Below are 26,155 nucleotides of genomic sequence, written 5' to 3' on the forward strand. Positions count from 1 at the left end.
CTTTTATCCAAGGCCTGACGGGCTCTTACTTTTCACAGAGCTTTAGACTTGGGGGGGGCATGAAGCTCAGGGAGCTGTGCCCACCCACGGAGCCCATGGAGCCAGGGCTAGATACAGTAAGCCAAACAGAGACTGAGGTCGGCTCCCACATGTTTCCAGTATACCTGCAGTTTCCATTGTAGATTTATCTTTGGGTAAAAAGATCTAGAAGAAGACATGAATTAGAGGGCGAGGGAGTCCTGACATTATACAGTGTAAGATCCGAGTGGTTCTTACTGAAACCAGCCTATCACTTGTTCTTGTGGATGAAATTGAGGCCCAGAGAGGAAAAGGAAAATGTACTGCCTTCCCTACATTCTTTCCTCTCTCTCTCTTCTTTTTTTCTTTTTTCTAAAGATTTTGTTTTTCAGTAATCTCTATACTCAATGTGGGACTCGAACTTACAACCCTGAGACCAAGAGTCCCATGCTCGACCACCGACAGTCAGCCAGACACTGCTCTTTCCCTGCATTTCTATGCGGTGACTCTCCCCATCCCCCACCCCTCACCCCCAGGCTCACTCAGCTAATTAGTAGCAGGGTCAGAGTCAGAAATCAGGTCCTTTGCATCCGGGGTTAGGCCAGCCCCATATCTGCTACTCTCTCAACTCCCATCACGCATCTATCTCTCAGACTGATGTTTCATTTTCCATTACGAGAGAAAGACTAGGGAATGAATTGATTGGACAGTTCATTTACTTAAAGATCTCCATATCTTGGTCACTTATTTCCAGACATTTTTCCATGTAGCACCATTGCTAGAGGGAAAAGCCAAGGCCAATAGGTTCCCTTAGCAGAGAAATTATTATCATTGGTCTTTATAGCCTCATTAAACTTAGATAAATTTGGTCATCATTTAAAAGTCAAAATTGGGGCTATATTTTCAAAAACATCTGTTTAAGATAGTACTAGAAGAGGAAGAGAAAGTGTGATGAAATTTTACCTTTATTTTAATTTCCAGATGCATTCTTTTAAATGAACATCTCAACCTGCTACGTAGTTCTCAACACGCATGCAACATAGAAGGTGTTTTAGTTTCTAGTTATGTTATAAAAGGTAACTAATTCTGCACTCATGTTTTTGTTTGCAGTGGAAATAGCTCTCTGTGGCTATCTTTCTGTGATACATCAAGTTTTATCTATTGCAGTCCATCTAGAAGTTAAAAATATCTATGTAGCTCAATTCCTAATATGCTGAAACCAATTCATTTTTTAGCATGCCAGCTGCAACAATTTTGTCTGCCCAAATCCTTGAAAGGCAAGTCACCCTGAGGAAAATTAGGAAAATAAAATAATCCAAAATATATAAAGTCCTTCCATTTTTATTTCCTTAGATTTGGAGTAGGATCATATGAAAGCAATGAGATTTAAGTATACAATAGCATTGATATGCTCTTACTATTATAGTCATTTTATAAATTAAGTGCTGGTGACATAGGACTTTTATTATTCTCATAATCAGAGTCTTTTGTTGTGTATATTTGGTTAATTTTGGTTGTGGGATTTCAAGCAAACTGGGGAAAGATATTTCTATATTAAATTCTATCTGGTAATCAAGTTGAATACAAAGAAAAAAATTAATGATCAGGGCCTATGAAACACAGATATTTTACCTAGAAATAGTTATCCAAATAGGGCTTTTGATTAATATATTCATTCTTAATTTTTAACTAATGGCTTCATATATTCATATGGTTTCCCTTCATTAGCTGAGTTCCATAAAGCCATGCTTGCATTTTTACTTCCTATAACTGTCTCATCAAAACAATGTCAACTCATAATTTTTGAATTTTTAGATATTGTTGCTAGAGCATATTCTCTAATATGTGGCTTTAATAATATTTTTTAAAGATTTTATTTATTTATTTGACAGACAGAGAAAGCAAGTAGGCAGAGAGGCAGGCAGAGAGAGAGGAGGAAGGAGGCTCCCTGCTGAGCAGAGAGCTGATCCCAGGTGCCGGGCTCCATCCCTGGACCCTGGGAACATGACCCGAGCCAAAGGCAGAGGCTTTAACCCACTGAGCCACCCAGATGCCCCTAATATGTGGCTTTAAATGCATGGCTTTAAAAAGCTGTGCATTTAGCAATTAACTTTATTTATCGAATGTCTGTCATGCATCAGGTACTAGGAGAGGCACTGAGGACTTAATGCGAACTGACAGATATTATTGCGGGTCTCCTCCAGATTATAGCGTAAACAATACCGAATAATTGCTAAGAGCTTGAGTTTGGAGTGAGATAAAGTTGGGTTTGAATTCCAGCTCTGATACCTGGTAGCTGGGTAATTTTGCATCAGTTAACTACTCTGAGCCTCCTTTGTAACCTCAGAATGATGAAAATAATACCCATCTCATAGAGCTGTTGTAAGGATTGAATAGGAGAATTTATGTAAACTCTTAATGCAGCGCTTGGCCCTAGAGGAAGCTGAGCACTGCGTAAAAGGTAGGAGCCAACAGGTAATTGGAACATCAGATGCTGTCCGACATCAGATGCCGTCTGTCGTAGGAAAGGGGACAAAAAGAGAGCTATGAAAACAAACTGTTGTATCAGTACCATCATAGGGTAAAACCTCAATGCGCTGAGAATACTTGGGAGTATATCGACAGCATGTCAGTTTCAAAGTTCTGTAAGGGACTGGGTGTTTTCTTGTTTCCTGCTGAATAGTGATTTTTTCATTTGCACTCCAGGTGATTTGCATGGGAAACTGGATGATCTTTTTTTGATCTTCTATAAGGTAAATAATTATTTTGCTATATAGTGGCGTTTTTGTTGGGGCAGGGGAGGGCAGTCCTAGGGGAGATAACAATGTTGGCTTTACTAGGGATATAGACAAATACAGATGTATGTAACAGTTTTTTTTCCTAAGAAGCCAAAATATTTGTAGAGGGATATCTTTTGGCTTTGTGACACATATTTAAACAAAAAAATCTTTAAAAAATTTAATCTGCATCTTTGTTCAGTATTACTGTTATCTATATATCCTCTGGGACTTGCCCCTGATTGCATTTATAGCCTTTATCACCTCATAGATGTCTCGGTGATGCAGGATGGGGAGGGGAGCAATCTGTTTAGCTTTTATTTTGTTGGGAAGTGAGCATGTCACATACCAGTCTTCTCTTCCGAAGCACACTAATTATGCAGGAAGGGAATGCCACACTCAGTAAATTCCGAATTGCTCTCTTCTTTACCCTGATTCACCATCGCTGAGCTCAGTGCTATGACTCCTCTTCATTTCTTGGGTTTGGGTTGTGGAGGCCCCAACAGAGGGCACAGAGCAGCCTGGCTGGTGTGGGGTTTCTCTGCATCTCTGCAATGGAATTTGTTTCTGAGCCAGCAGTGACAACCTGAATATTTGCTTTCGGGACAACTGATCCTGAGGTGACCCCTGCCTTCATCTCTTGATGTCTCTTGTTGAATAACTGGGCACAGCATAGGTGTCTCAGGTGGTGGAAAGAAAATATATTCTGATTATTGGGATGGCCAATCATTTCTATTCTTTGGAGACTGTGAGAGCTTAAGTGAGCCATGTAACCTCTGTGAAACTCAATTTTTTTTTTTTTTTGCTGTAATATTCTTGAGCTTTCGCCCCACAAAAGGTGGTCTTATGGATAAAATAACAAATATCCAAAAGCACTTTTTAAAGTAATAAATTATAACAGAAATGTGAGGTTTTAATTTCATTCATTTGGAGTGGAAGCTTAGAAGGGAACGGAGTGGGCCAGACCGGGAGCGGATGAATGGAGCTGGCACCATAGGACCTCAGTGGAGATGGCAGGAGATCTAAGGAAGGATCCAGAGCCTGGTAGCTGGAGAACAGGAGCAGAGGAAGTAGGAGGCTGCCCTGGAAGTTAGGTTGGTGCCAGGAAGTCCAGCCAAAGTTTTTCTGGTAGGGAGCTGATGGTGCTAGTAAGAGAGCAGCTCCTGAGGTCAAGCACAGACTCCAAGCTGGGTAGGGAAGAAAGAGAAGTCAGGATGGGCCAGTCAACTAGGAGAAATGGGAGGCCAGGACTGGCGTGCTTTCTGAGTGAGGGAGCAGACGGGCTGAGGCAAGGGCCTTGGGAAGCAGGAAGGGTGCGAAGTTGTCAGGGAAGAGTCATAGGAGATGAGTGTGTCCAAGATGGAGTCCAGATTGGAGATGAGGGGGTCGAGGATGTGGAAAGCAGGTTGTGTTAAGTGAATCTGCCACAGGACCGTGAGGTGAGGAGCAGGGGAAGGAAGGCTAGTCAGAGGTCGTGGGCAGGAAAGGAGGAGGGGCTTTTAGCGGAGGCTGGCAAAATGCTGGTTTTTTAGTGGCTCTGAGGAGCCTGTGAACCGCCCCCAGCTCCTGACCCTAAGGTATCCATCCTGTGGGGGAATGAGTCCCGTCCTTCGAAGAGGCCAGCAGCCTTCTTAGGGGAGGCCCATACTTCCGAGGGAAGTCTTCTGAATGAGTTGAAGGCGGAAGAGAGTTTATTTACCATAAAATGGGGATTCTACTGGCCAAATTGGAAAGCTGTGGGAGCAGTGGGAGAACGGACTGGTGAGAGGAAACTAAGGAGTTACACAGTTCAGGGAGCGAGATTTGTTTACCTCAGCTCCTGGCACCATATAAAATGTTCCGAAGTTCAGTCCAGCTGCTGTTGGCGGTGACAGTCAGAGGAAGGAAGAGAGGGTAGGAGGAGGTGGGGAACAACCACAAGAGAAAATCCAGCCATTATGTTTTTAGAGGTTTGGGGAGATATATAAAAAGGAAAATAGTTGAGTAAATTAGATGGGAGAAATGGCTTCTGAGGCATTTAGAATTGCAAATTTCTTGAGAGGTAGTTGAAGAGATTAAGATGTGACGGGGGAAAGGACTTGGGAGTAGACAGATGAGAAACGAGAATGGCAACATGTTTCTTTAATTCTATCGGCAGAGCAGTATGGAACATTTTAAAACTGGAAAGTGCTAACGTAAAGACTGAACAGGAGGAGGTGGGTGGTAAGAGATACCATAAAAAGAATGAAAGGTGAAAATATAGCATTCACATGAAAGCAAGAAGTATTTTGAGAGTTAACCAATGACAGCGTTCCAGAGTGGGGACTGAGAGCCCAGCAGTAGAAGAGTAGGGCACCCTCGTTTGGGAGGGATTTGGGGAGAGGGAGGTGAGAGGGATGTTTGGGAAACATGAATTCGAGTTTTAACATGCGCGAGCGAGAAGCAGCTAAAATGCATCTTGGATGTGGGATAAAGCATGCGCACCAAAATCTTGAAATTGCCTGGTTTGAAAGGGGAAACTGAGGGACGAGCCACTGATGACAACGGGGTTCCACTCTAAGAAGCTGAAAAGGTGCTGTCCTTAATGGTGTCTAAGAAGGGGAGAAGGACCTGGTGGGCCCGTGATGATGGCCAGTCACGCGGCTGAGGGGCAGCGAGGGCGGTGAGGGTCCGGAGCCGCAGGCCCGGAGAAGAAAGGACAGTCACGCGGGGATGTCTGAGTAAGCGCCTTCACGTGATGATCTCACTCGCCAAAGTCAGCCTTTTTCTGTTTCATTTTTTTATCTGAAGTTTAAATGAGGAATGATAATAGGATCCCAAGGATACAGTGTGGCCTGAAATCAGGCGCACAAACTATTCAGGGAAACAATGTTTCTACCTGAATACAAGGGACTGTGACAGTCCCCTATCCAGGGGGCCGACTCCCGTGTACCTTACTTATCTTCACTTGGCTCTGCTCTGCGGTCCCAAACCGACACAATTAAGGAGAAAGGGTCTCTGAGTTTTTGAAATCACTGACACAAATCTAGCAAACTTTCCTCGCAGCGTGGGCCCCAGACCCTTGCTCAAAGACCAGGGAACATTCTATCAGGAAAATCCTATCTGACACATTCTTGCTACAAGTGGGGCTGTCTGCTGCCCACCCCGGCGGATCAGGGACTGGGGCGGGCGGGGTGGGGGGGAAGTGGTATGGGGAAGGCAGTTGTGAGAAATGAGGACAACGATGAAAAGTAAAGCTCCCACTGACAGAAAAGATCTAGACCTGTAAGTATGAGATAGGAAATATGTGCAGGGAAGAGAGTTCTGTATTTGTCAGAAGTTCCTGAGAGGATGCGGAGATCGATAAGCCTGCAGGGTCAGGAAAGCGTCAGGGGCTGTGGTGCACACTCTGTTAAGAACGGGAGAGAACAAATGGCACATTTTCAAAACCCAGAGTTAAAATGGTTAAAGTAATTTAAAAATGCATTTTAGCTTTTAAAGGAGTAAGCTTCAGTGATCTGGAAAATTCATCTTAGCAGTACTTACAGTATGAGTATCATTATTGGGTCTTAGGTATAGGAGGACAAAAGAACATGGGGGGGGGGGAGGAAGATTAGTTGAGAGAAGCATAATGCACCAGGAAAGCACATAAGGGGGAAAGAAAGTGCATCTTAGGAACAAGGCAGGAAAAGAGGGAGTGGCCGATTTCCCTTTGTGGCCTCCCAGGGGACTGACAGCAGGTGTCACTTCTGACCTAAGCCCTCTCTCAATGGCTTCAAGAAATGGTAGGGTTTCTGCGATGGCAGGTGATGCTCACTGCAAAACTCAATGCATCAACGTGTGTTTTTAATTCCCAATTATGTGCGATGCCTTATGTGCGGCCCTTCCTCCCGTTTATCCCCAGCAACGCGCGGGAGCAGGGTGTTTCAGCATAAGCCATGGGCTCTCTTGTCTTCTATTTAGAAGCAGCTAGTGGCCGTGATTTCATATATCCTTATTTTATTTATTATTGTTTAGTAAAATTATCAACTGGTGTTTGTTTTATTTTTTTCTTATTTAATTTCTCACGATGTATTTTATTCACATTCGGATTGAACGTGAACCCCAGGGAACAGCGTGGCAAACTACCATTGGAGATCTTTGGAGCTGTAAATCCCTAAATTTTTTATTATGCTCGGACTGATTCCTCTCAGTCAGCCCCAAAGAGAAACGAGGAAAACCCCAGGCTTTGAATTAAGGCAAAATTGTTATTCATCTTCCAGTGAGTGCTTTGCCAGGCCATTTCTTCCTTGTCAGGACTGGGGCTGGCCCAGGGCCCACCAAAGGCATAGCCTGAGAGGGGAAGTTACAGTGGAGGGTCCCTGAGATGTCTTGCTATATTACTCTCTTCATCCAAGCGGTTGATTTGGTTTAAGACTTGTATCCTTATAACCAATCACATACAAAAGTGAGTTTGTCCACAAATTGATTCATGTAATACACTTTTATCTGGTCCTTGCAGTGTTCAAGGCAATATGTGAAAAGTGAGAAGATACAAAGGTGAATATGAAGTTCCTTCATTTCACATGTGTTTATTAAACCCCTGTTATGAGTGAGGTACTCTGCTAAGGGTTGGCAAGACAAGTATGACTAAGTTACGGTCCTCAGCCCCAGAGACATCATGGTTAGTGGAAAAGGTCAACTAGTAAAAAGACAAGACAGGTCAGGGTGGGATGTATTAATGATAAAGATAACCACAAGGCTACAAGGTAGCATGTTGGAGGGACACCTCACCTCATGGAAGACTTCCTGGAGGAGGCGACATTTAAGACAACCCGTTCAAAAATTTTAGTCATTTAGTAAGTGCCTAAATCATGAAGGAAAGTTTTGGAGGATCGGAGAAGATTTTATTGTTACACACTTTTTACAGTGCCCTGTAATAAATAATGCCATTCATACCAATGATTGCTTTTGATTATTTGTGTTGAGATTTTGGTCCCTTTCATATTTGGTTGTCCTTACAATTTGTATCACTTAACACCTTAAGTTTCCGTAGTGTAGTGGTTATCACGTTCGCCTGACACTTAACACCTTAAGACTAAGCTAGATATTTTCAGCTACAGTCCTATTTGGCTTTGAATAGGATGCTTTCTTCATTGGTAACCATGGCAGACCTTTGCTAACAGAGCGTCTCAATATCATAAGGCTTCAAACACCATCAAGTGAAGCAATTTACACAGCATTAGTTAAGTTATATTTTTAGATTTTATTTCTGAAAAGGCTAATTTTTATCAGCCACTTTTGCTTAATTAGAATGACCATTGTGAAATACTTCATTCAGAGCCTCAATTAGCCTTGCTAAAATTACAAGACATTTTTTTCCCTCATTGAATGGGAAGCTGGGAATTTTAGATCAAGTATTGGCAAACTGGTTTGTTAAATTGATACTGTGAGTGGAGACTTCCTGAAGCTGAAAAAGAGGTGCCCATGGACAGAAAATATCTAATTAACTCTTAAGCCTGATGGTGTCACACCGATGCTGTCCACTGGAAGCCATGCTACCTGGTTTTCCTTTACTTTCTCTTCCCTACCGTCCTCCACCCTCCATGCCCATGCTTTTCCGCTCAAGAAGGTCATTAAATATTTTCTTTTTTCTCTATCGCTGATATGCTGCACGCTGCCCCAGTAGTCCATTCTTTTTCTTTGTTGATTAAGGCGGTATGTTGCAGTCAGAACAGACCTCTAAAATGGGGTTTGCAAAAGAGGTAAAAAATAAAGTCATGTGGGGGCGCCTGGGTGGCTCAGTGGGTTAAGCCTCTGCTTTTGGCTCAGTTCATGATCTCAGGGTCCTGGGATCGAGTCCCACATCAGGCTCTCTGCTCAGCGGGGAACCTGCTTCCCTCTCTCTCTCTGCCTGCCTCTCTTCCTACTTGTGATCTCTGTCTGTCAAATAAATAAATAAAATCTTTAAAAAAAATAAATAAAGTCATATGGAGCTGTGGTCCAGAGGTTATTGCTTGATATTCCTTGGGAAAATGTGCAAAAAAAAAAAAAAAAAATGACATACCATTGAGATGTTTACATAAAATCCTTCAGCACGAAATAGGTGAGAATATAGGGAAACCTCTTGTTTTTTTTCTCTATTCAAGTGAATTAATTGTGGTCTGCTATGTTTTCCCCTTCAGGTCATCTGACCACTGTTCAGAATTGTAGTTACCCTGGATTTTCTGTATTTGTCAACTTCATGTCCCTGTCATAGATGGTTTGTTGTAAATCAGCTGCAGAACAAGCCAGAGAGTTTGGCTTACTGGAACTGAAAGAAGGATGGGTTAAAGCAGACATTTTTGCTTTTTTGAAGGAAACCCAGTCAAATCTCAGTAGCCAGAAGCCTAAGTATCCTAGAGACTTTATGTTCAAGGACACTGAACCCCTCATCTTCTTATCTGTTTTCTAGCTTCCTTATTATTCTAAGACAAAAATGTAGTTGAACTCACACTGTATAAAGTAATATAACTAATCCTGAACTAACAGGACAGTCCATAACCAACTAGTATATTTACATAAGTCTTGCCTTCATTGAAGTGGCTGTTCTGAGAGGCTTAGTTCAGTAGACATTTAAGACTCTTCTGGAATCACTTTCAGAGACTGTGACATATTCTATGGAACGATCTTCATTCTCACAAATGTTAGTCTTTTGACAACATGTGTACTTTTTTTTTTTTTAAGATTTTATTTCTTTATTTGACAGACAGAGATCACAATTAGATAGAGAGTCAGGCAGAGAGAGAGGAAGGGAAGCAGGCTCCCTGCTGAGCAGAGAGCCTGATGCGGGGCTCGATCCCAGGACCCTGGGATCATGACCCTAGTCGAAGGCAGAGGCTTTAACCCACTGAGCCACCCAGGTGCCCCATGTGTACTTTTTTGAAAAGATTAGAACTCACCGGATGTTAAGGGTACCATATAAGGTGGATGGCCTAGGGGACCATTACTATTCTGAGCTTAAAATTGGGTTTGACTAAAGGAATTCATTAATCTTTGCCCATGGTAGAAGTGAAATACCTACAAAGTTTGGTTTAACTGGAAATGAGAAGTTCTAATACAAGAAAATTTTTCATCACAGTGGAAAACATGTTTACTATCCAAATAAAGTAAATATAATTTTATTTTTTTAAAAGATTTTATTTATTTATTTGACAGAGAGAGAGATCACAAGTAGGCAGAGAGGCAGGCAGAGAGAGAGGGAGAAGCAGGCTCCCCGCTGAGCAGAGAGCCCAATGTGGGACTCGATCCCGGGACCCTGAGATCATGACCCGAGCTGAAGGCAGAGGCTTTAACCCACTGAGCCACCCAGGTGCCCCATAAAGTAAATATAATTTTAAACCCCTGAAAGCTTTTCTGATATTTTGATATTAAAGTTATGCTGGTTTCATGAAGTGAATTGAAAAGATTTTCATCTTTTTTGATGGTTCAGAATAATTAAAAGCCCTGGTTCTCAAACTTGACATTGTAAATACCTAAGGAATTGGAAAAAAAAAATACTGATGTGTGAGTCCTACTCTCAGAGACTCTACTGGACACCTAGGGACTTTTAAAAGCCCCCTACATGATTCCAATGTATAGCCAAGAATGGGAATCATTGGTTTAAATAACATTAAAACTATTTGCTCTCAAAAATTGAGGTAGAGCTCTGCTATAAAGCCACAGGGAGATGTACTGTTCAAGTTTTCTACTTCTTTTGAATCAGTTCTCAGTTCTCGTAGTTTTATTTTCAGGGAAATCCTCCATTTCTCTAGACTATAAAAGTACATTGCCATAGATGTCAATATTATATTGTTTACATATATGTAACTTTTATCTAGTTCTCTGTCTTTTTTTCTACTTTTGAATCTTACATATTTTTAAAAAGATTTTGTTTGTTTATTTTTAAATTGTAACTTCTTCTTCTTCTTCTTCTGTAAAGATTCCATCTATTTATTTGACACAGAGAGAGATAGTGAGAACAGAAACACAAGCAGGGGGAGTGGGAGAGGGAGAAGCAGATTCTCCACTGAGCAGGGAGCCTGCTGTGGGGCTTGATCCCAGGATCCTGGGACCATGACCCAAGCTGAAGGCAGATGCTTAACGACTGAGCCACCCAGGTGCCCCTAAAAGATTTTAGAGTAATCTCTACACCCAGTGTGGGGCTCAAACTCACAATCCTGAGATCAGGAGTCATATGCTATAGTGATGAGCCAGTCAGACACCCTTAATCTTACATATTGTTTTTTCAAAATCTTTTTTTTTTTAAAGAGTTTTATTTGTTTATTTGAGAGAAAGAGAGAGCATGAGCAGGGGACAGAGAGACAAGCAGACTCCACGCTGATCTGGGAGCCTGACTCAGGGCCCCATGATCATGACCTGAGCCAAAGGCAGACACCCAACCGACTGAGCCATCCAGGTGCCCTGTTTTAAATTTTCTCTTTTTTCACTTATCCTCAGTCAGGCTCATGATGAGTTTATCAATTTTATTTGTTCTTTCAAAGAATCACCTTTCAGATTTATGTATTTTTTTTTCTTTTTTGTTTGCTTTCTATTTCATTAATTTCAGCTTTTATCTTTATTTGATTGACTTTATTGTTCTGTTCCTAATTTCCTCAGATGAATAGTCTTTCATGTGCATCTTCTTTAATAATGAAGGCATTTAAAGCTACACATCTTATCTATTTTTTTTAAAGATTTATTTATTTACTTGAGAGAGAGAGTGTGAGAGAAAGAAAGTTGGAGAGGAGCAGAGGGAGAGAATCTCCGGTTGAGGAGATTCCCCTGATCATTGGGATCCTGACTTGGGGCTCAATCTCATGATTCATGAGATTAAGACCTGAGCTGAAACCAAGTTGAGCACTCAACAGCCTGAGTCACCCAGGTGTCCCCCACACATCTTTTCTAATTTTAGTTTTAATTGAGACTTCTATCGAACTTGTAATTTTCCTTTACTTTTCTCTTTGATCTAATGCTTAAGATGACAGTTTTTAATTTCCAAGGATCTTAATTAAAGGAGCTAGAATTCCTTGAATCATATTTTTATTATTTAGTTAAAACCTTATTGGATTATGATATGAGAATATATCCTATGAAATGTTTACTATTTTGAATTTATTCAGGATTTCTTTGAAATCAAGTACATGATTGATTTTCATAAAGTCTTCTTGGACATATGAAAAATTAACTGTACTCTTTATAGGATGTAAATTTCTTCCTATATCTACATATTAAATTAAGTTCATTGATTAAATATTCAATTTTCCACATATTTAGTTTCTAATATATCTGTCTAAATATGTATATTATATATTGCTGCATAACAAATTACCCCAGTACTTAGTGTTTTAAAACTATAAACATTTAGTGTCTCCCAGTTTCTGCGGGTCAGAAATTTGAGTGCAGCTTAGCTGAATGATTCTAGCTTAGGTCTCTCATGCTGTGATAGTCAAACTATTGACCTGAAAGGTTTCATCTGAAAGGTTGACTGGGCTCAAGGACCCATTTCCAAGATTGCTAACTCATGTGGCTGCAGGGACAGCATTTCAGTTCTTCACTGGTTATTGGCAGAACAGCTACATGGGCTTCTCCCCAGGGTACCTGAGTGTATTCTCATGACATAGCAGCTGGCTTTCCCCAGAGTGAGTGATGCAAAAGAGAAAGCAGGTAGGAAATTGTAGTGTCTTTTATGACTTAGTCACCAAAGTTGCACCCTATCACTCCTGCTTTTTTTTTTTTTTTTTTCAATTCATTAAAAGCAAATTCCTAAATCCAACCCACATTCAAGATGGGGCAAATTAGGCTTCACCTCTTAAAAGGAGTGTCACGGGGCGCCTGAGTGGCTCAGTCAGTTAAGCAACTGCCTTTGGCTCAGGTCATGATCCTGGCGTCCTGGGATTGAGCCCCACATCAGGCTCCCTGCTCAGCAAGGAGCCTGCTTCTCCCTCTCCCTCTGCCCGCCACTTCCCTTGCTTGTCTTTTCCCTCTCTCTGTCAAATTAAAAAAAAAGAAATCTTAAAAAAAATAATAAAGGGAGTATCAAGAATTTGTAGACATTATTTTAAACCAATAATTCAATCTGAATTTTGTATTTGTGTTTGTATTTTTAAACAGTTTCTTCTTGCATTTATAGTAGTTAAATATATGCAGCAAAAACTCATTCTTTTGTTTATTGAATACAAGTTCATTAATTGTATCTTCTTCATAAGTATCTTTTATTATGTAATGTTGCTTTGTAATCATGTTTAGCACCTTTAATCTTAAATTCCACTGTCTTGTATCAATTTTTTTGATACAAAAATCAAAAAAATTGTTTTCTCTTTGTTGTATTTACCTTGTTTTCAACCTCTCTTTACCTATATTTTAATGTGTATTTCTCACAAACTATATATACCTGATTTTTGTATTTTGATATAGTCTAGTGATCTTGGTATTTTAATTGGAGAATTTAACCCATTCACATTTAGTATAACAACAGATATTTTTGAAAATTTTTCTTCTATTTTACTTTGCTTACTATTTACTTCACTATGTTTCATCTTCTCCCTTTTCTTTTTGCTGTTTTGGTGAAGTTTTCTTTGGTGTTTTTACTGTGCTTTTCTATTCAATAGTGGTTATCTTCCCATTCCTGATAAATAATTTGTGTGTATATTTCTCAGGTAGGTATAACTTTATTTTTCCACCATTATCCTCTCTCTCCTCCAATGAGATAAATGTATTTATTTTCATGCTTTCTACATATGTCCCCCATTAGGATGAGATTTGTGGAGAATTTGCTTTTCTTCCCTAACCTCCCCTGCAAATTCTAGTTACTGCTCATGCCATATTTTTAGTTCTTGACCATTATTAGGTTTTTCTTCGTAGTATGTCTCTTCTATTTCTAGAATCCTTGCTTGGTACTTAAGTGCAAATTCCACGTTATCACTATTGATTTATATTTATATTTAATTAGATACTGAAGGGTTCATTGTTCATTGTTCACATCTGCAGTCTATATAATATATTCTTTCCTCTTGGCTCTTTCCCTGGCTCTTACTTCATTAGAATATTTTCTTGAGTGTTTTCCTCTATGGGGCACACGGGTGCTACATTCTCTGAATGCAAGCTCCTTGAATGCAGGGACTTCGTATTATTTACTTCTGTGTTTCTAGCACCAAAACTGTGTCTAGCACATAACAAGCCATCAATGCATGTTCATTGCTTTTGTGGTATTAGATCACTGCATACTCACATATGTCTTTTTTCTACTCTGATGATCATTTATGTTGTTGCTGATATTTGATCCTTTACACATCTGCAAATATTATCTATCACCCTAAGAAGTTAATGCTGTTCTGTCCAATACAGAATTCTTGGTTTACAGTCCTTTTCTGTCTTTAATTTGTAGATTTATTCTGCCATCTTCTACCTCCCACTACTGGATATGAGAAGTCTAATGCCAGGATGATTCTTTTCCCTTTGTAACTTGCTCTTTCTCTCTAGTAGCTTCTAAGACTCTTACCTGGTAATAGGAATATTTTTTCCCCTATCAGTTGTGCATAGGATTCAGGAGCTCTTTGAGACTTCAGGCTGAAGCCCCCTTTTAACCATAGAAATCTCCCTTTCTTTATTATGTAATTATTGCCTCTACTCCATCTGTTCCTTTTTCCTGATTCTGGAATGATTATTAGAATATTAGTTCTCTTGGCTTGATCTCTAATTTCTTACTCATGCCTTATGATTTCCATCATTTTGCTTTTTAATCTGTATGAGAGATTTTTCATCTGTTTGCTTTTTTGGGTCAATAATGTATTTTCTGGGGTGCCTAGGTGGCTCAGTGGGTTAAAGCCTCTGCCGTCAGCTCGGGTCATGAGATTGAGCCCTGCATTGGGCTCTCTGCTCAGCAGGGAGCCTGTTTCCCCCTCTCTCTCTGCCTACCTCTCTGCCTACTTGTGATCTCTGTCAAGTAAACAAATAAAATATTTTAAAAAATTATGTATTTTCCAATCTCTGTTTCTTTTAATTAGCTCTAATCTATTGACATTTTAAATTTGGCTATCACACTTTAAATGGCAAGCATTATTAACTTTTTGTTCTTTATTTTATGGTTCTCTCATTTTTTTAAAATAACATTTTCTTCTGTCCTCCAACAATTCTAGCTCATTAGGGGTTAGAACTTTAGCAGATCTGATTGGTCTGTCTCTCTCTGGTTACTGGATCCCCTTAAGTGCTAGGTTATTCTCATTTTCTATTCTCTGCATAAGCTAGATTAAGCCTGTCTATAGTTGAAGGCACAATAGTTGCTACTCCTGTATCAAGAGTGTGAGAGGAAGTCTCTACATTCCTAGGGATCCCTAAATGCAAGTATTAGTTTTCTTTTAACTTCAGACATAGAGACGAAGTTCCCTACACTTTTTCTAGTAGGATCCAGCTCCTTCTCCCCTAAACCAGGACCACACTAATGCTCTGAGTCAGGGTTTCCCCTAATCAAGGGGGAAGAAATAAGGTCCAGATCCCATCAGGTCTAGTTCTTCCATGTTCTCACCCCAAGACACTGTACTGCTGCTCCTCTTGTCCCCTTCAGGCCTGGAATCCCAAGAGAACCTATAGACTTTAACACCCCTCAGATTACTCTGGTTTACTCATCCCAGCCAGCTGAAGGCTAGAGGAAGGAAGAGTTATCAGAGATGCAGAATCCATCCTTTTTTCTTTAAGTTATGATAAGGAATAGCCTATGTTTTTGCAACAGGGTCACACTATTTAAGCCCAATAAATTCATGAAGGTATATGAATTAATGTATAAGAAAATACAAAATAATGGGATCTTAAAATTAGAAATAACATGTAGGTCATAATAAAATGTATCTTCTCATTGGTATGGTGTTGTATGGTTTTCATGCAATTTTATACACACAGCCTCATTCGAGTTCCAGAGTAGCCCTGTATGGTAAGTATGGAAGTTATCATCCCCATTTTACAGATGAGGGAACTATAACTCATAAAGATTAAAGAATTTACCCAAGAACACATGGGTAATAGTAGAGGTGGACTAGCCAATAAGTCTTCTTATTTCTGGTCCAGGACGCTGTACTGCTGCTTGCTTGCTTGTTTGTTTCCTGTTGTCTTCAGAACATGTTACATTGCACGATGATTTGCGGAATCCCTGAGTTAACATATTGCAATCCATATTAAATATTTTTAAACTAGTTCTACTATATGGGTATGAATAACTTTAAATATATATAAATACTAGGACAGTGACTATAAGGTGGTAAGATTTTCTTTTGTAGTGTGAAATCTAAAAAAAGAGGAATCTGAAAATAGTTTGAAAAAGATTAATGTAACTAGAATATGTATTTTATTTCCTGAAGGTAACTTTTTTGAAGGGGGACAGACATTTGGACATGTGGGTACTTAAATTTTTCTCTTTGTGATGTACTTTTTCAATGTTCAGATTTATTTTACGGTGCAGTAGAAATGCATTTGACCATTTCCCTACCAGGCATGGGTCTGTCATGTTTGTTTTGTCTTGGAGTTTCGTAGTACTCCAGTAAATGAATCAATAGCTGCTATAAAGACCAGACCTCTGTCCTGATCCCAGTTCTTTTTTCCTACTAACGCTGTGTTTAAAAGTATTATCTCATACTCAGGAGAGAGAATCAAAATATTTAACAACTAATGTGGCCCGGCCAGTGAGCAGTCATAGTATCTACCAGCTGTCAACACCTGGTGCAGTTGTATCAGAGTGCGCTGCTGATATGTCAGCCCTGCTCACAGTTGCGCGGGACCTTACACTCCGCTGGGTATTTTCATATCCATTCTCTTGTTTGATCTGGGGAGGGGGTGGATATAGTGTCATCTCCCTTTTGTACACTGAGGGATTCACAGCCCAAAGAAATTAAACAGAAGGCCTCTTAGAATGCAAGACTTTCAGCTCTTGGTCCAGTGTTCTTCCTTGGGTGGAAGTTTCCCTCTTTTCCAGGGAGAAAGAAGAGATAAGGTTAGCCATTTTTTTTTTTTAAGATTTTATTTATTTATTTGACAGAGAGAGATCACAAGTAGACAGAGAGGCAAGCAGAGAGAGGGAGGGAAGCAGGCTCCCCGCCAAGCAGAGAGCCCGATGCGGGACTCGATCCCAGGACCCTGAGATCACGACCTGAGCCGAAGGCAGCGGCTTAACCCACTGAGCCACCCAGGCGCCCCTAGCCATTTTTGATAGGACAAAAATCAGCTCCTTTCAGAGAAAACTCAGAGTAGGTAGTGGGTAGAATAAGCAGTCACCATGTCCCCTGGAAGCTTCCTACCCCAAGCTAATGCTTCACTTCCAAAGTCCCTTCCAGATGCCTGACCTAGAAGAGTGGAACTACCTCAAGTTAGTGAGCAGATTTTTCCCAGTGGAGGAAGTGATTCTGCCTCTTTTCTCCATCTTCACAGGGAAGTTAAGTACAAAGCCTTATTTTAAAAGTACGTTCTTTTAACTGCTTGTTTTCCCCCCCTTTCCTCCTTCCACAGAATGGTCTCCCCTCAGGGAGCAACTCATATATTTTTAATGGTGATTTTGTAGATCGAGGAAAACATTCCATGGAGATCCTAATGATCCTGTTTGTGAGTTTTCTTGTCTACCCCAATGACCTGCACTTGAACAGAGGGAACCATGAAGATTTTATGATGAATCTGAGGTAACCTAGGTCTTTAGATTTCCTCTTTTGTTTCCCATACTGAAAAATACTGCCAGGTTTAGTTCCTAGCAGAGAGTTACAAGTGAGTGTAGAGAAGTAGGGATGAGGAGAATCTCAAGGGAGACCCTCAAGTCTTACCTCAATTTACTACCTCAGTCTTCTACTGAGTGAGTATACGTTGCTCTGAAGTCTTCTTCCCATATTTTCGTCTAGTTCTGTCCTTGCTTCTCCCTTCTGTTATGTTCTTTCTCTTCCTCCCATGCCTCCCATCATAGGCCAAATTTTTTCCTGGATGGATGTGTTAGGCCAGTTTTGGAGGTGTGGTAGTTTCTATGAGCAGGCTTAGATGAGATCATTCTGTTGCTACACTTTTGGCTTGCCTCAGATGTTGTCTCAGAAACTAGTGCTGTGTTTTTCACTGATGTGTATATTTTTTATGACATGGTGATTGCTTCTGGCATAATTGTTCATAAACACATTTGAGAACAGCTGTAATGTAGCATTTCAACTATCTGACTCACTGGAGATTTGAGGAATAAAGATTGGTTAAATAGCTTACCAAATTTTGCTGGAAGACATAGTCGGTGATAAATGTTCCCCTTTCCCTTCTTTCTTCTTCCTTCACCCCTCCTTTACCAGTTTGGTCTAGGGCAGTAGAAGGCATGACGTGTCTCATGCTTTTATTTCTAGGTTTTTGGGTGCCTTGATAAAAGCTCAGCAACTGATGAGTCTTGCCTTTGGGGCAGTTTCATCCCCTGGCTTTGAGTAGAGATTTTCAATTATAATGTTTCAAGTATGGAAGGACTTAGCTAAGACATAGCTAAGACTATGATGAAAAAAGTCCCAGACTGTTCTCAGAAGTCCTGTATATGTAATGTAGCTCAAAAGGTTTTTTTGGGCATGCCACTCATCCTTTCATTTATTCAGTTAGCCAATCATATTTATCTCATGTCTACGATGGTTAATGAAAGAGACATGGCCTCTGCCCTCACAGAGTTTACATCTAGCAGGGAAGACTTACATTGAACAGGTTTTTCAAGTGTGATAAGTTGGTAAAGTGGGGACCTAACTTGTCTGGGGGGTGATAGAAGGTTCTCCCGTAGAAGTATGGTATCAGCCTGAAACCTGAGGATGAATTAGGCAATTCAGAGATGAGGAATGATATTCCACACTGAGGGGACAACTTGGGTAGAATATGAGACAAGACTTTTTAGATTTGAAAGAACTTTAGGAGGGTAGGAGCACAGACTGAGGGACAGGATGGTCCCTAACAGGGCTGGAGACATAAGACATGGTTGGATCATGCAAAGGAATTTAGAACTTTTTTCTAAGGACAACAACAATAATCATAGAGGAGTATCATAAAATTTGTGTTTTAAATGCAGCAGGAAGAAATATTTGAATGTGGGAGGCCAATTAGGAGGTAGTTGAAGAGATAGATGATGGGTTCTTATGTAGACTAAGGTAGTAGGGATGGAGATACAAAGAAGTAGACAGATTCAAGAGGAGTTTAGGCAATGATGGTTTAAAGTGTGGTAATGTGATATGGGGGACTTGAAAGAAGAGAGAATCAAGGATAACCTCCAGGTTTCCGGCTTCAATGTGAGAGTACATTGGCATTGTTCACTGATATTGGGAACATGACAAGAAGAAAAGGTTGAGATGAGAATGAACGGTAAGTTCATTTTGGGGTAAGGTGATTTGAAGGGCTTTTTGATTAGGTAGTTGCATATTTGTGTCCAGAGCGCAGAAATGCAGTGTGGCCTGCAGCATTGTCTGGCAACATTGGCACATACATAGTACCCAGAGCCCTAGGCAAGGATGAGATTGCCAAGAGAGAGTGAAGGGAGAAGAGGGCCTAGGACAGAATCCGAAGGAATGCCACCATTCAAGGTGAGGCAGAGAAAAACTTGCAAAGGAGATGTAGAATACCCAGAAAGGTACAAGGAAAACCAAGAGGGTTTATTGTCACAGAATCCAAGAGAAGAAAAGTTTTCCAGAAGGATGATGTAGTCAACTATATTTAGTGCTTCAGAGACGGCAAGAAACATGAGGACTGCAAAGTGTCCATTGGATTTAACAACATAGACACCTTTGGCGAGTGCAGGACTAAATTCATCTCGGGAAAACACGAAGTTACACTGTAGAAGCCTGACATGACATGATTTGCATGGAAACCTGGAATAAATATGCTGTGTTCTGACTTCCCTTTCTTGGGCCTTAAGAATGTATATGATTATCCTAAGGCAAGGGAAAGTCATTTTAAAAATTTCCATCATTGGGGGTGCCTGGGTGGCTCAGTGGGTTAAGCCTCTGCCTTCGGCTCAGGTCATGGTCTCAGGGTCCTGGGATCGAGCCCCGCATCGGGCTCTCTGCTCATCAGGGAGCCTGCTTCCTCCCTCTCTCTCTCTGCCTGCCTCTCTGCCTACTTGTGATCTCTGTCTGTCAAATAAATAAATAAAATCTTAAAAAAAAAAATTTCCATCATTGATGTTCCCTTCATGATTAATATTCAGGCATGAAAATTCCTGACTCTTTCTATTAAAATATTGAATACTATTACATGAACTATATCAGAGAGAGTGTAAAGGGCCAACTTGTTATCTTCTAGTCTTTTCTTTGTCTCTGTTCTGTCTCTCCCCCCAACCCCCCCTTCCTGCACCTTCATTCATTTACTCTAAGATTCAGGATGTCTGAGAAATTCTATCTAAATGAAAAGCATTCTCCCACACAGCTTCCCCCAGCTGCCACGGCACACTTCTCCGAGTACTCACAGCAGCTACACATCCTATACCTAGCACATATTTCTTAAGTTGCCTTGAAAATTGTTTCATGAAAGCTTATCTTCCTTCTCCATGCTATAAGCTCCTTCCAAGTAGGGATGATGTCATTGGCTGCTTTTGTTCTTTCCCATCATGCCTAGCAAAAACTTGGGTAAGTAATAGTTTCAACTAAACTCTGAGTTCTTCATACTTGTGATAATGAGATGTCAGTAGGTCCCCTTTTTGCATGACGTAAGTAGGAGTTATCAACATTTAATCAGTTTTGAACACCATTGTTCTCTTTTTTTTCAGGTATGGCTTCACAAAAGAAATTTTGCATAAATATAAGGTAAGACTCGTACTTTTTTTTTTTTTTTTAATGCATTCTCTTTGCTGCTTGTCCATAGACCTACCAAAAAAGAGCCTTTGGGAAGGGTGATGGGTTTAAATAAATAAATAAATAAAAGCACAGCAGGAAGCTCTGGCCAGGGTAGAGGCCTCATTTTCTTCCTGGACCAAACCAAGCTTTTTCATTGTGACTTTCATTGTTAGTTTCAGCACAGATACAAACATATTCTATTGTTGTAAATGTACCCAGGATTTGTTTTATGGTAAACATGCAGATACAGAAATGATTATCACAAAGGAAGAGATTTGTACTCACTGTGAGTGAGTAAAGGTGTGGGCTCTGGATTGGTTAGTTTGTAGTTGTAGTCTGGATTGGTAGTTAGTTAGCAGACACTCATCTGCATATGAAAGGTAAATCATCTATGATTTCTAGGAATTAGCTACCTCTGGGAAGAGCAATCTCTCCTCTAGGGTCAGCAAGGAGCCAAGTTGTTAAAGTATCAAAAACATAGAATAAAAAACCAACAAAAGTAGACTAAAAAGACATGATTAATGCATGCTGGTGGGTTGGTGACTCCATGACTCCTTTGTGTGGCATGAAAGCTGTTGCTTTTTGTGATAAACTTGAACTTACCAAAAAACAAAACTTACTCCAGTTCTTACCTACAGATGCATGGAAAGAAAATCTTACAAATCTTAGAAGATGTCTATACCTGGCTCCCAATTGGTACAATCATTGACAATGAAATCCTGGTCATACATGGTGGGATATCAGAGTCCACAGATTTGAATTTGCTCCACCGTATAGAAAGACACAAAGTAAGAAAAAATGTTTACATAAATCTTGTCTCAGAGTTTTTATAAGGGAATGTACACCTCTTTGCATTTCTAATTTTGTATTCACTTACGTTTTAGTAGTTGTCATAACTCTGCAAAAATTAGTACAAATTTTCAGAAAATCTATGATTGCAAGATAAAGAACTGAATGGGTAACTTCTACATATGGCAAATGTATTTTTTTTAACTTCATGATGTAAGTGGAAAACGAGGAACTGTTGGCATTTCATATAGTTTCTAAAAGTGAAGAATCCTGATATTTTAAAATTAAAATTTCTGATTAATGTTGTAGTAAAATATACATAACACGAAATGAACCACTTTAATTAACCATTTTTAAGTGTAGAGCTCAGTGGCATTAAGTACATTCTCATTGTTGTGCCATCATCCCCACCATCCATCCCCAGAATTTTTCATCTTCCCAAACTGAAACTCTACCCATTAAGCAGCAGCTCTCCAATCTCCCCTCTTCCTAGCCCCTGCTGACCACCATTCTATCTTCTGTCTCTGAATTTGACTACTCGGGGTGTCTCATATAGATGGAGTCATAGATCAATTTATTTCTGAATTGCTATGACTTCTCTTATCCTCCAAATGGCTCAGGGTATTTTGGGGGGAAATGTTTTAAACTGAGTAATCAGATTCAGTACAACAGAAACAGAGCAAGAACAGGTACAGAACCTTTAAGGGAAGAGGCTGGGTGTGGCCTGTAAAGCTCCCATACTTAGCAAAGGGCTCTGGCTGGGTCTTGCAGAGTGACTGGAATTATCTGGGTCCTGTACCAGAGCCCAGGCAAAGCCCGCAGACCAGGGGCATAGGATGTGCCCTGTGAGCATGAGGACCAATAGCAGCTCCAGAACCAGATGACCAGATACGGTCCTAGTGCAAAGCCTGAACCCTTACCCCTCCAGACTGAGAGTCAACTTCCAACCAATCCAGACAAGTAGAGTCTAGAGCTGGAATTTAATTTGGTATAGACAGAAGTGTGACCCTTCTTCACCTTGAGTTTCTGGAACCCTTATTACTTTATATACATATGAAAGATAGTATTATTGCTAACTTCCTCTCATCCTTTTAATATCAGCTTAAATGGACCCCCTCCTCTGGAAAGCCTTCCATGACCTCCGGACTATGTCAGGTCCGCTTCTATCTGCTCTCAAGCCCCTTGTACATATCCTTCGTAACAGTAACCAGAACTAAGTGTAGAATTGGGGTACTATTTTCTATCCTCCCCTGCTTCTCTCATTCACTGATATAACTCCAGCATCTAAGATGCAGTGAATACTTTTTGTTTTTTTACTTTTTTATAATCTATGTTTTTAAAAAATTTTTAAATTAACATATAATGTATTATTAGCACCAGGGGTACGGGTCTGTGAATCGCCAGGTTTGTACTTCACAGCACTCATCATATCACATACCTTCCCAGTGTTCATAACCCAAACCCCCTCTCCCTACCGCCTCCCCGCTGCCCCGGCAACCCTCAGTTTGTTTTGTGAGATTAAGAGTCTCTTATGGTTTGTCTCCCTCCCGATCCCATCTTGTTCCATTTATTCCTTTCCTACCCCCTAAACCCCCCACATTGCCTCTCAACTTCCTCATATCAAGGAGATCATATGATAATTGTCTTTCTCTGATTGACTTATTTTGCTAAGCATAATACCCTCTAGTTCCATCCCTGTCATGGCAATGGCAAGATTTCATTTCTTTTGATGGTTGCATAGTATTCCATTATATATATATATATATATACATACCACATCTTCTTTATCCATTCATCTGTTGTTGGACATCTAGTTTCTTTCCATAGTTTGGCTATTGTGGACATTGCTGCTATAAACATTCGGGTGTATGTGCCCCTTCGGATGATGTAGTGAATACTTAATCAGTGTTTGTTGGCTGTGTCCTAAGACATTTAAGACCAAAGCAGGGAAGACTGAAGACAAAACTGGATAAAAACTTCTTTACCACCCCTTTCCTGATTCTGTGGTGATTTTACATCCCTCCTCTCCAACCTCACCCAACCATGACCATATCTCCTGGCTTGTACCTGTTGTTCTGGTAATTGTTAATAGTGTCTCCCTTTATTCTCAGTACTCCAACTGAGTAAATTTTAAGGTCACCCTGTGTTGAAGGCTTCTTTCTCATGCTATCAGCAAATAGTCAAGCTAGTAAAACATTTCGATCAAGATAGTCAGTTTAACATAACGAGTAGACGTGATTCTAGGCAAGAGTGAGGGAACATGATGTTTTAGTCAGTCAGGTATGGTCAAGCACGCAGCAGGAGTGCCGCGCTCTACCACCACCCGCCATGCGACAACAGCGCTCATCAGCCATGGCAGCCACTACAATTGATCTGATTGAAAACTTATCCTTTTCTGAAGGGAGCCTGAGCAGCCAGCCCTCTCTAGAGCTTTCTGAGCTATGAAGAGCATGGCTTGGGGTGCCTGTGTGGCTCAGTTGGTTAAGCCTCTGACTCTTGGTCTCAACTCAGGTCTCCATCTCAGGGTCATGAGTTCAAGCCCCAAGTTGGGTTCCATGCTAGTTGTGGAGCCTACTTAGGAAAAAAGAAAAAAAAAAAAAAAGACCATGTCTCTGGAATGGCTGTTACTCTCTCTGCGGAGATCAAAGAGTGAGAGCCACCTTGACTTAGTAACGTTCATGAAGCTCTGACATCAGACAGCCAAAGCCAGCTTTACATCCTACTTCTGCCACTTCCTGGCTGGGTGACTGGGTATGAAAGGTTTTGAAACCTCAGTTTCTGCCCCTGTGCATGGAAGCTAAAAATACCTACTATATTGAATTGTTAGGAGGATTAAATATAATTATTTAGGTGAAGAAAACAGCGTAGAGTAAGCTCTGAACACAAAGCACTCTCCCTCCAACTCTCTCCTCTCTTTCCTGATACTTGGAACTGAGGGTTGAATTTTAGTCACCAAGACACCCCTTGGGGAGAAGTTTTTAGGCCAGGAGTTTTCCCAGGAAAACAAATTTTATCTCCTTTGGGGGTCATCATTCCACCTACTCATAAGCCTGGTTTTAAAGATAGAAATCTGACTTGTGTACTTCTTGTGTCTTCTACCCCTCCTAGAATGAGGTTGAATTGACAGCACATACTTGTTGTATTAAATACAATTGAACTGTAGCAAAAGTAGAAGGTTTAAGACTTTGGAACTCTACCAAATGAAATGCAAAAGTAGATTTTCAGGTCCAATTTTATACTTTTCCCATTTTCTCCACTTTCCCATCCCTTAGGACCCTCTAAGGGTAGGGATGACCACACTTCCTGGTTTATGCCGGCTGTTGTGGTATGGTTGTTAATGGCAGCAGGGAGTAGGGTTGGGGGAAACCTGATGACAACCACCTTCTAGGTTCATCAAAGGCATTTTGTAAGGTGGGTAGGCCGGTGGGGCTGTCAGTGCAGAGGAACAGAGAAGGAAGATTCTATAAGACTGAGATTCTAGTTTAGAATTCTTTCAGCTCCCTGGCAGGGGGTAGGAGAAAGGATGGCTAGCAGCACTCCCAGGAGAAAATGGTGGCGTGGAACTTTAGGGAGGGGCTGGGCAAAGTATCCTGATCCTAAGTGGCCTGGAAAAACACACCTTCTTCATCAGCTGAGGCACAGCAATAGAGACAGAGTGGCAATGGGCACTGGAGTTTCTGCCAGCAGCACATGAAGCACAGGGTTTTGCTAAAGTGTGAATTTGTTTTGTAGATGAAATCTGTGCTGATGCCACCAATTTCCATAGATGAAGACCATGATACTGACTTGAAGAAAACTAAGACAGGTGCAAATATTGTACCTCGGGAAATCAAAACAAATGAATCCCCTTCCGAACAGTTACCAAAGCATGAATGGGAACAGGTAGGTATCAGTGTTCACCAAAGTGGCAGTGAAGATGCCGCATTGATGATGCTGTCCCTTAGATCCATAACAAGTGACTTACCTTTATAAGCAAACTCTTCTTTCTGAACTCATCACTATACTTTTAATAGTCTCATTGAGATAGACTTGCTTTTAAAGTATATAATACACTGGTTTCGGTATATTTACAGTGTTGAGCAACTGTCATGACGATCTAACTTTAGAACGTTTTCATCACCTGAAAAAGAAACTCCATACCTATTACTAGTCACTCCCCCTTCCCTCCCCAGTCACCCCCTCCCCCAGCCTTAGGCAACTGCTAATCTACTTTTGGTCTTTATAGATTTGCCTGTTCTGGACATGCTATAGAAATGGACCCATACAATATGTCTGGCTTCTTGTACTCAGCCCAGTGTTTTGAGGTTCATCCATGTTGTACTTCGTTGTGTGGATATGCTACATTTTGTTTATTCATTCATGAGTGGGTAGACATTTGAGTTGTTTCTGCTTCTTGGCTATTATGAATAATGCTGCTATGAACACTGCCATAAAATTTTTCTGTGGGCATAGGTTTTCATTTCTCTTTGGTATATACCTGAGAATGGAATTGCTCAGTCATAAGATAATCCTAAGTTGAACATTTTGAGAAATTTCCAAACTGTTCTCCCAAGGAGCTGCACCATTTTACATTTCCATTACCAATGTATGAAGGTTCCAATTTCTTCACATTCTCACTAAGAAATTGTCTCTCCTTTTTTTTTTTTTAATTTATTTATTTGACAGACAGAGATCACAAGTAGGCAGAGAGGCAGGCAGAGAGAGAGGAGGAAGCAGGCTTCCTGCTGAGCAGAGAGCCCGATGTGGGGCTCGATCCCAGGACCCTGGGATCATGACCTGAGCTGAAGGCAGAGGCTTTAACCCACTGAGCCACCGGGC

At 40.6% G+C, this 26,155-nt stretch overlaps 1 protein-coding gene across 1 annotated transcript in view; it reads left to right on the plus strand.

Moving 5' to 3' along the window:
- Nucleotides 1–26,155, plus strand: part of LOC111150527 (protein phosphatase with EF-hand domain 1) — a 98,066-nt gene that overhangs the window by 39,426 nt on the left and 32,485 nt on the right. Inside the window, exons 6-10 of the mRNA XM_022508019.1 lie at nt 2,725–2,771; nt 17,241–17,407; nt 20,482–20,518; nt 21,187–21,336; nt 25,070–25,219. Coding sequence (XP_022363727.1) covers nt 2,725–2,771; nt 17,241–17,407; nt 20,482–20,518; nt 21,187–21,336; nt 25,070–25,219 — 551 coding nt within the window. The remainder of the gene's footprint in view (nt 1–2,724; nt 2,772–17,240; nt 17,408–20,481; nt 20,519–21,186; nt 21,337–25,069; nt 25,220–26,155) is intronic.

Source organism: Enhydra lutris, unplaced genomic scaffold (assembly GCF_002288905.1).
Source record: "Enhydra lutris kenyoni isolate GAN:26980312 unplaced genomic scaffold, ASM228890v2 scaffoldscaffold23, whole genome shotgun sequence".
Classification (NCBI taxonomy): domain Eukaryota; kingdom Metazoa; phylum Chordata; class Mammalia; order Carnivora; family Mustelidae; genus Enhydra; species Enhydra lutris.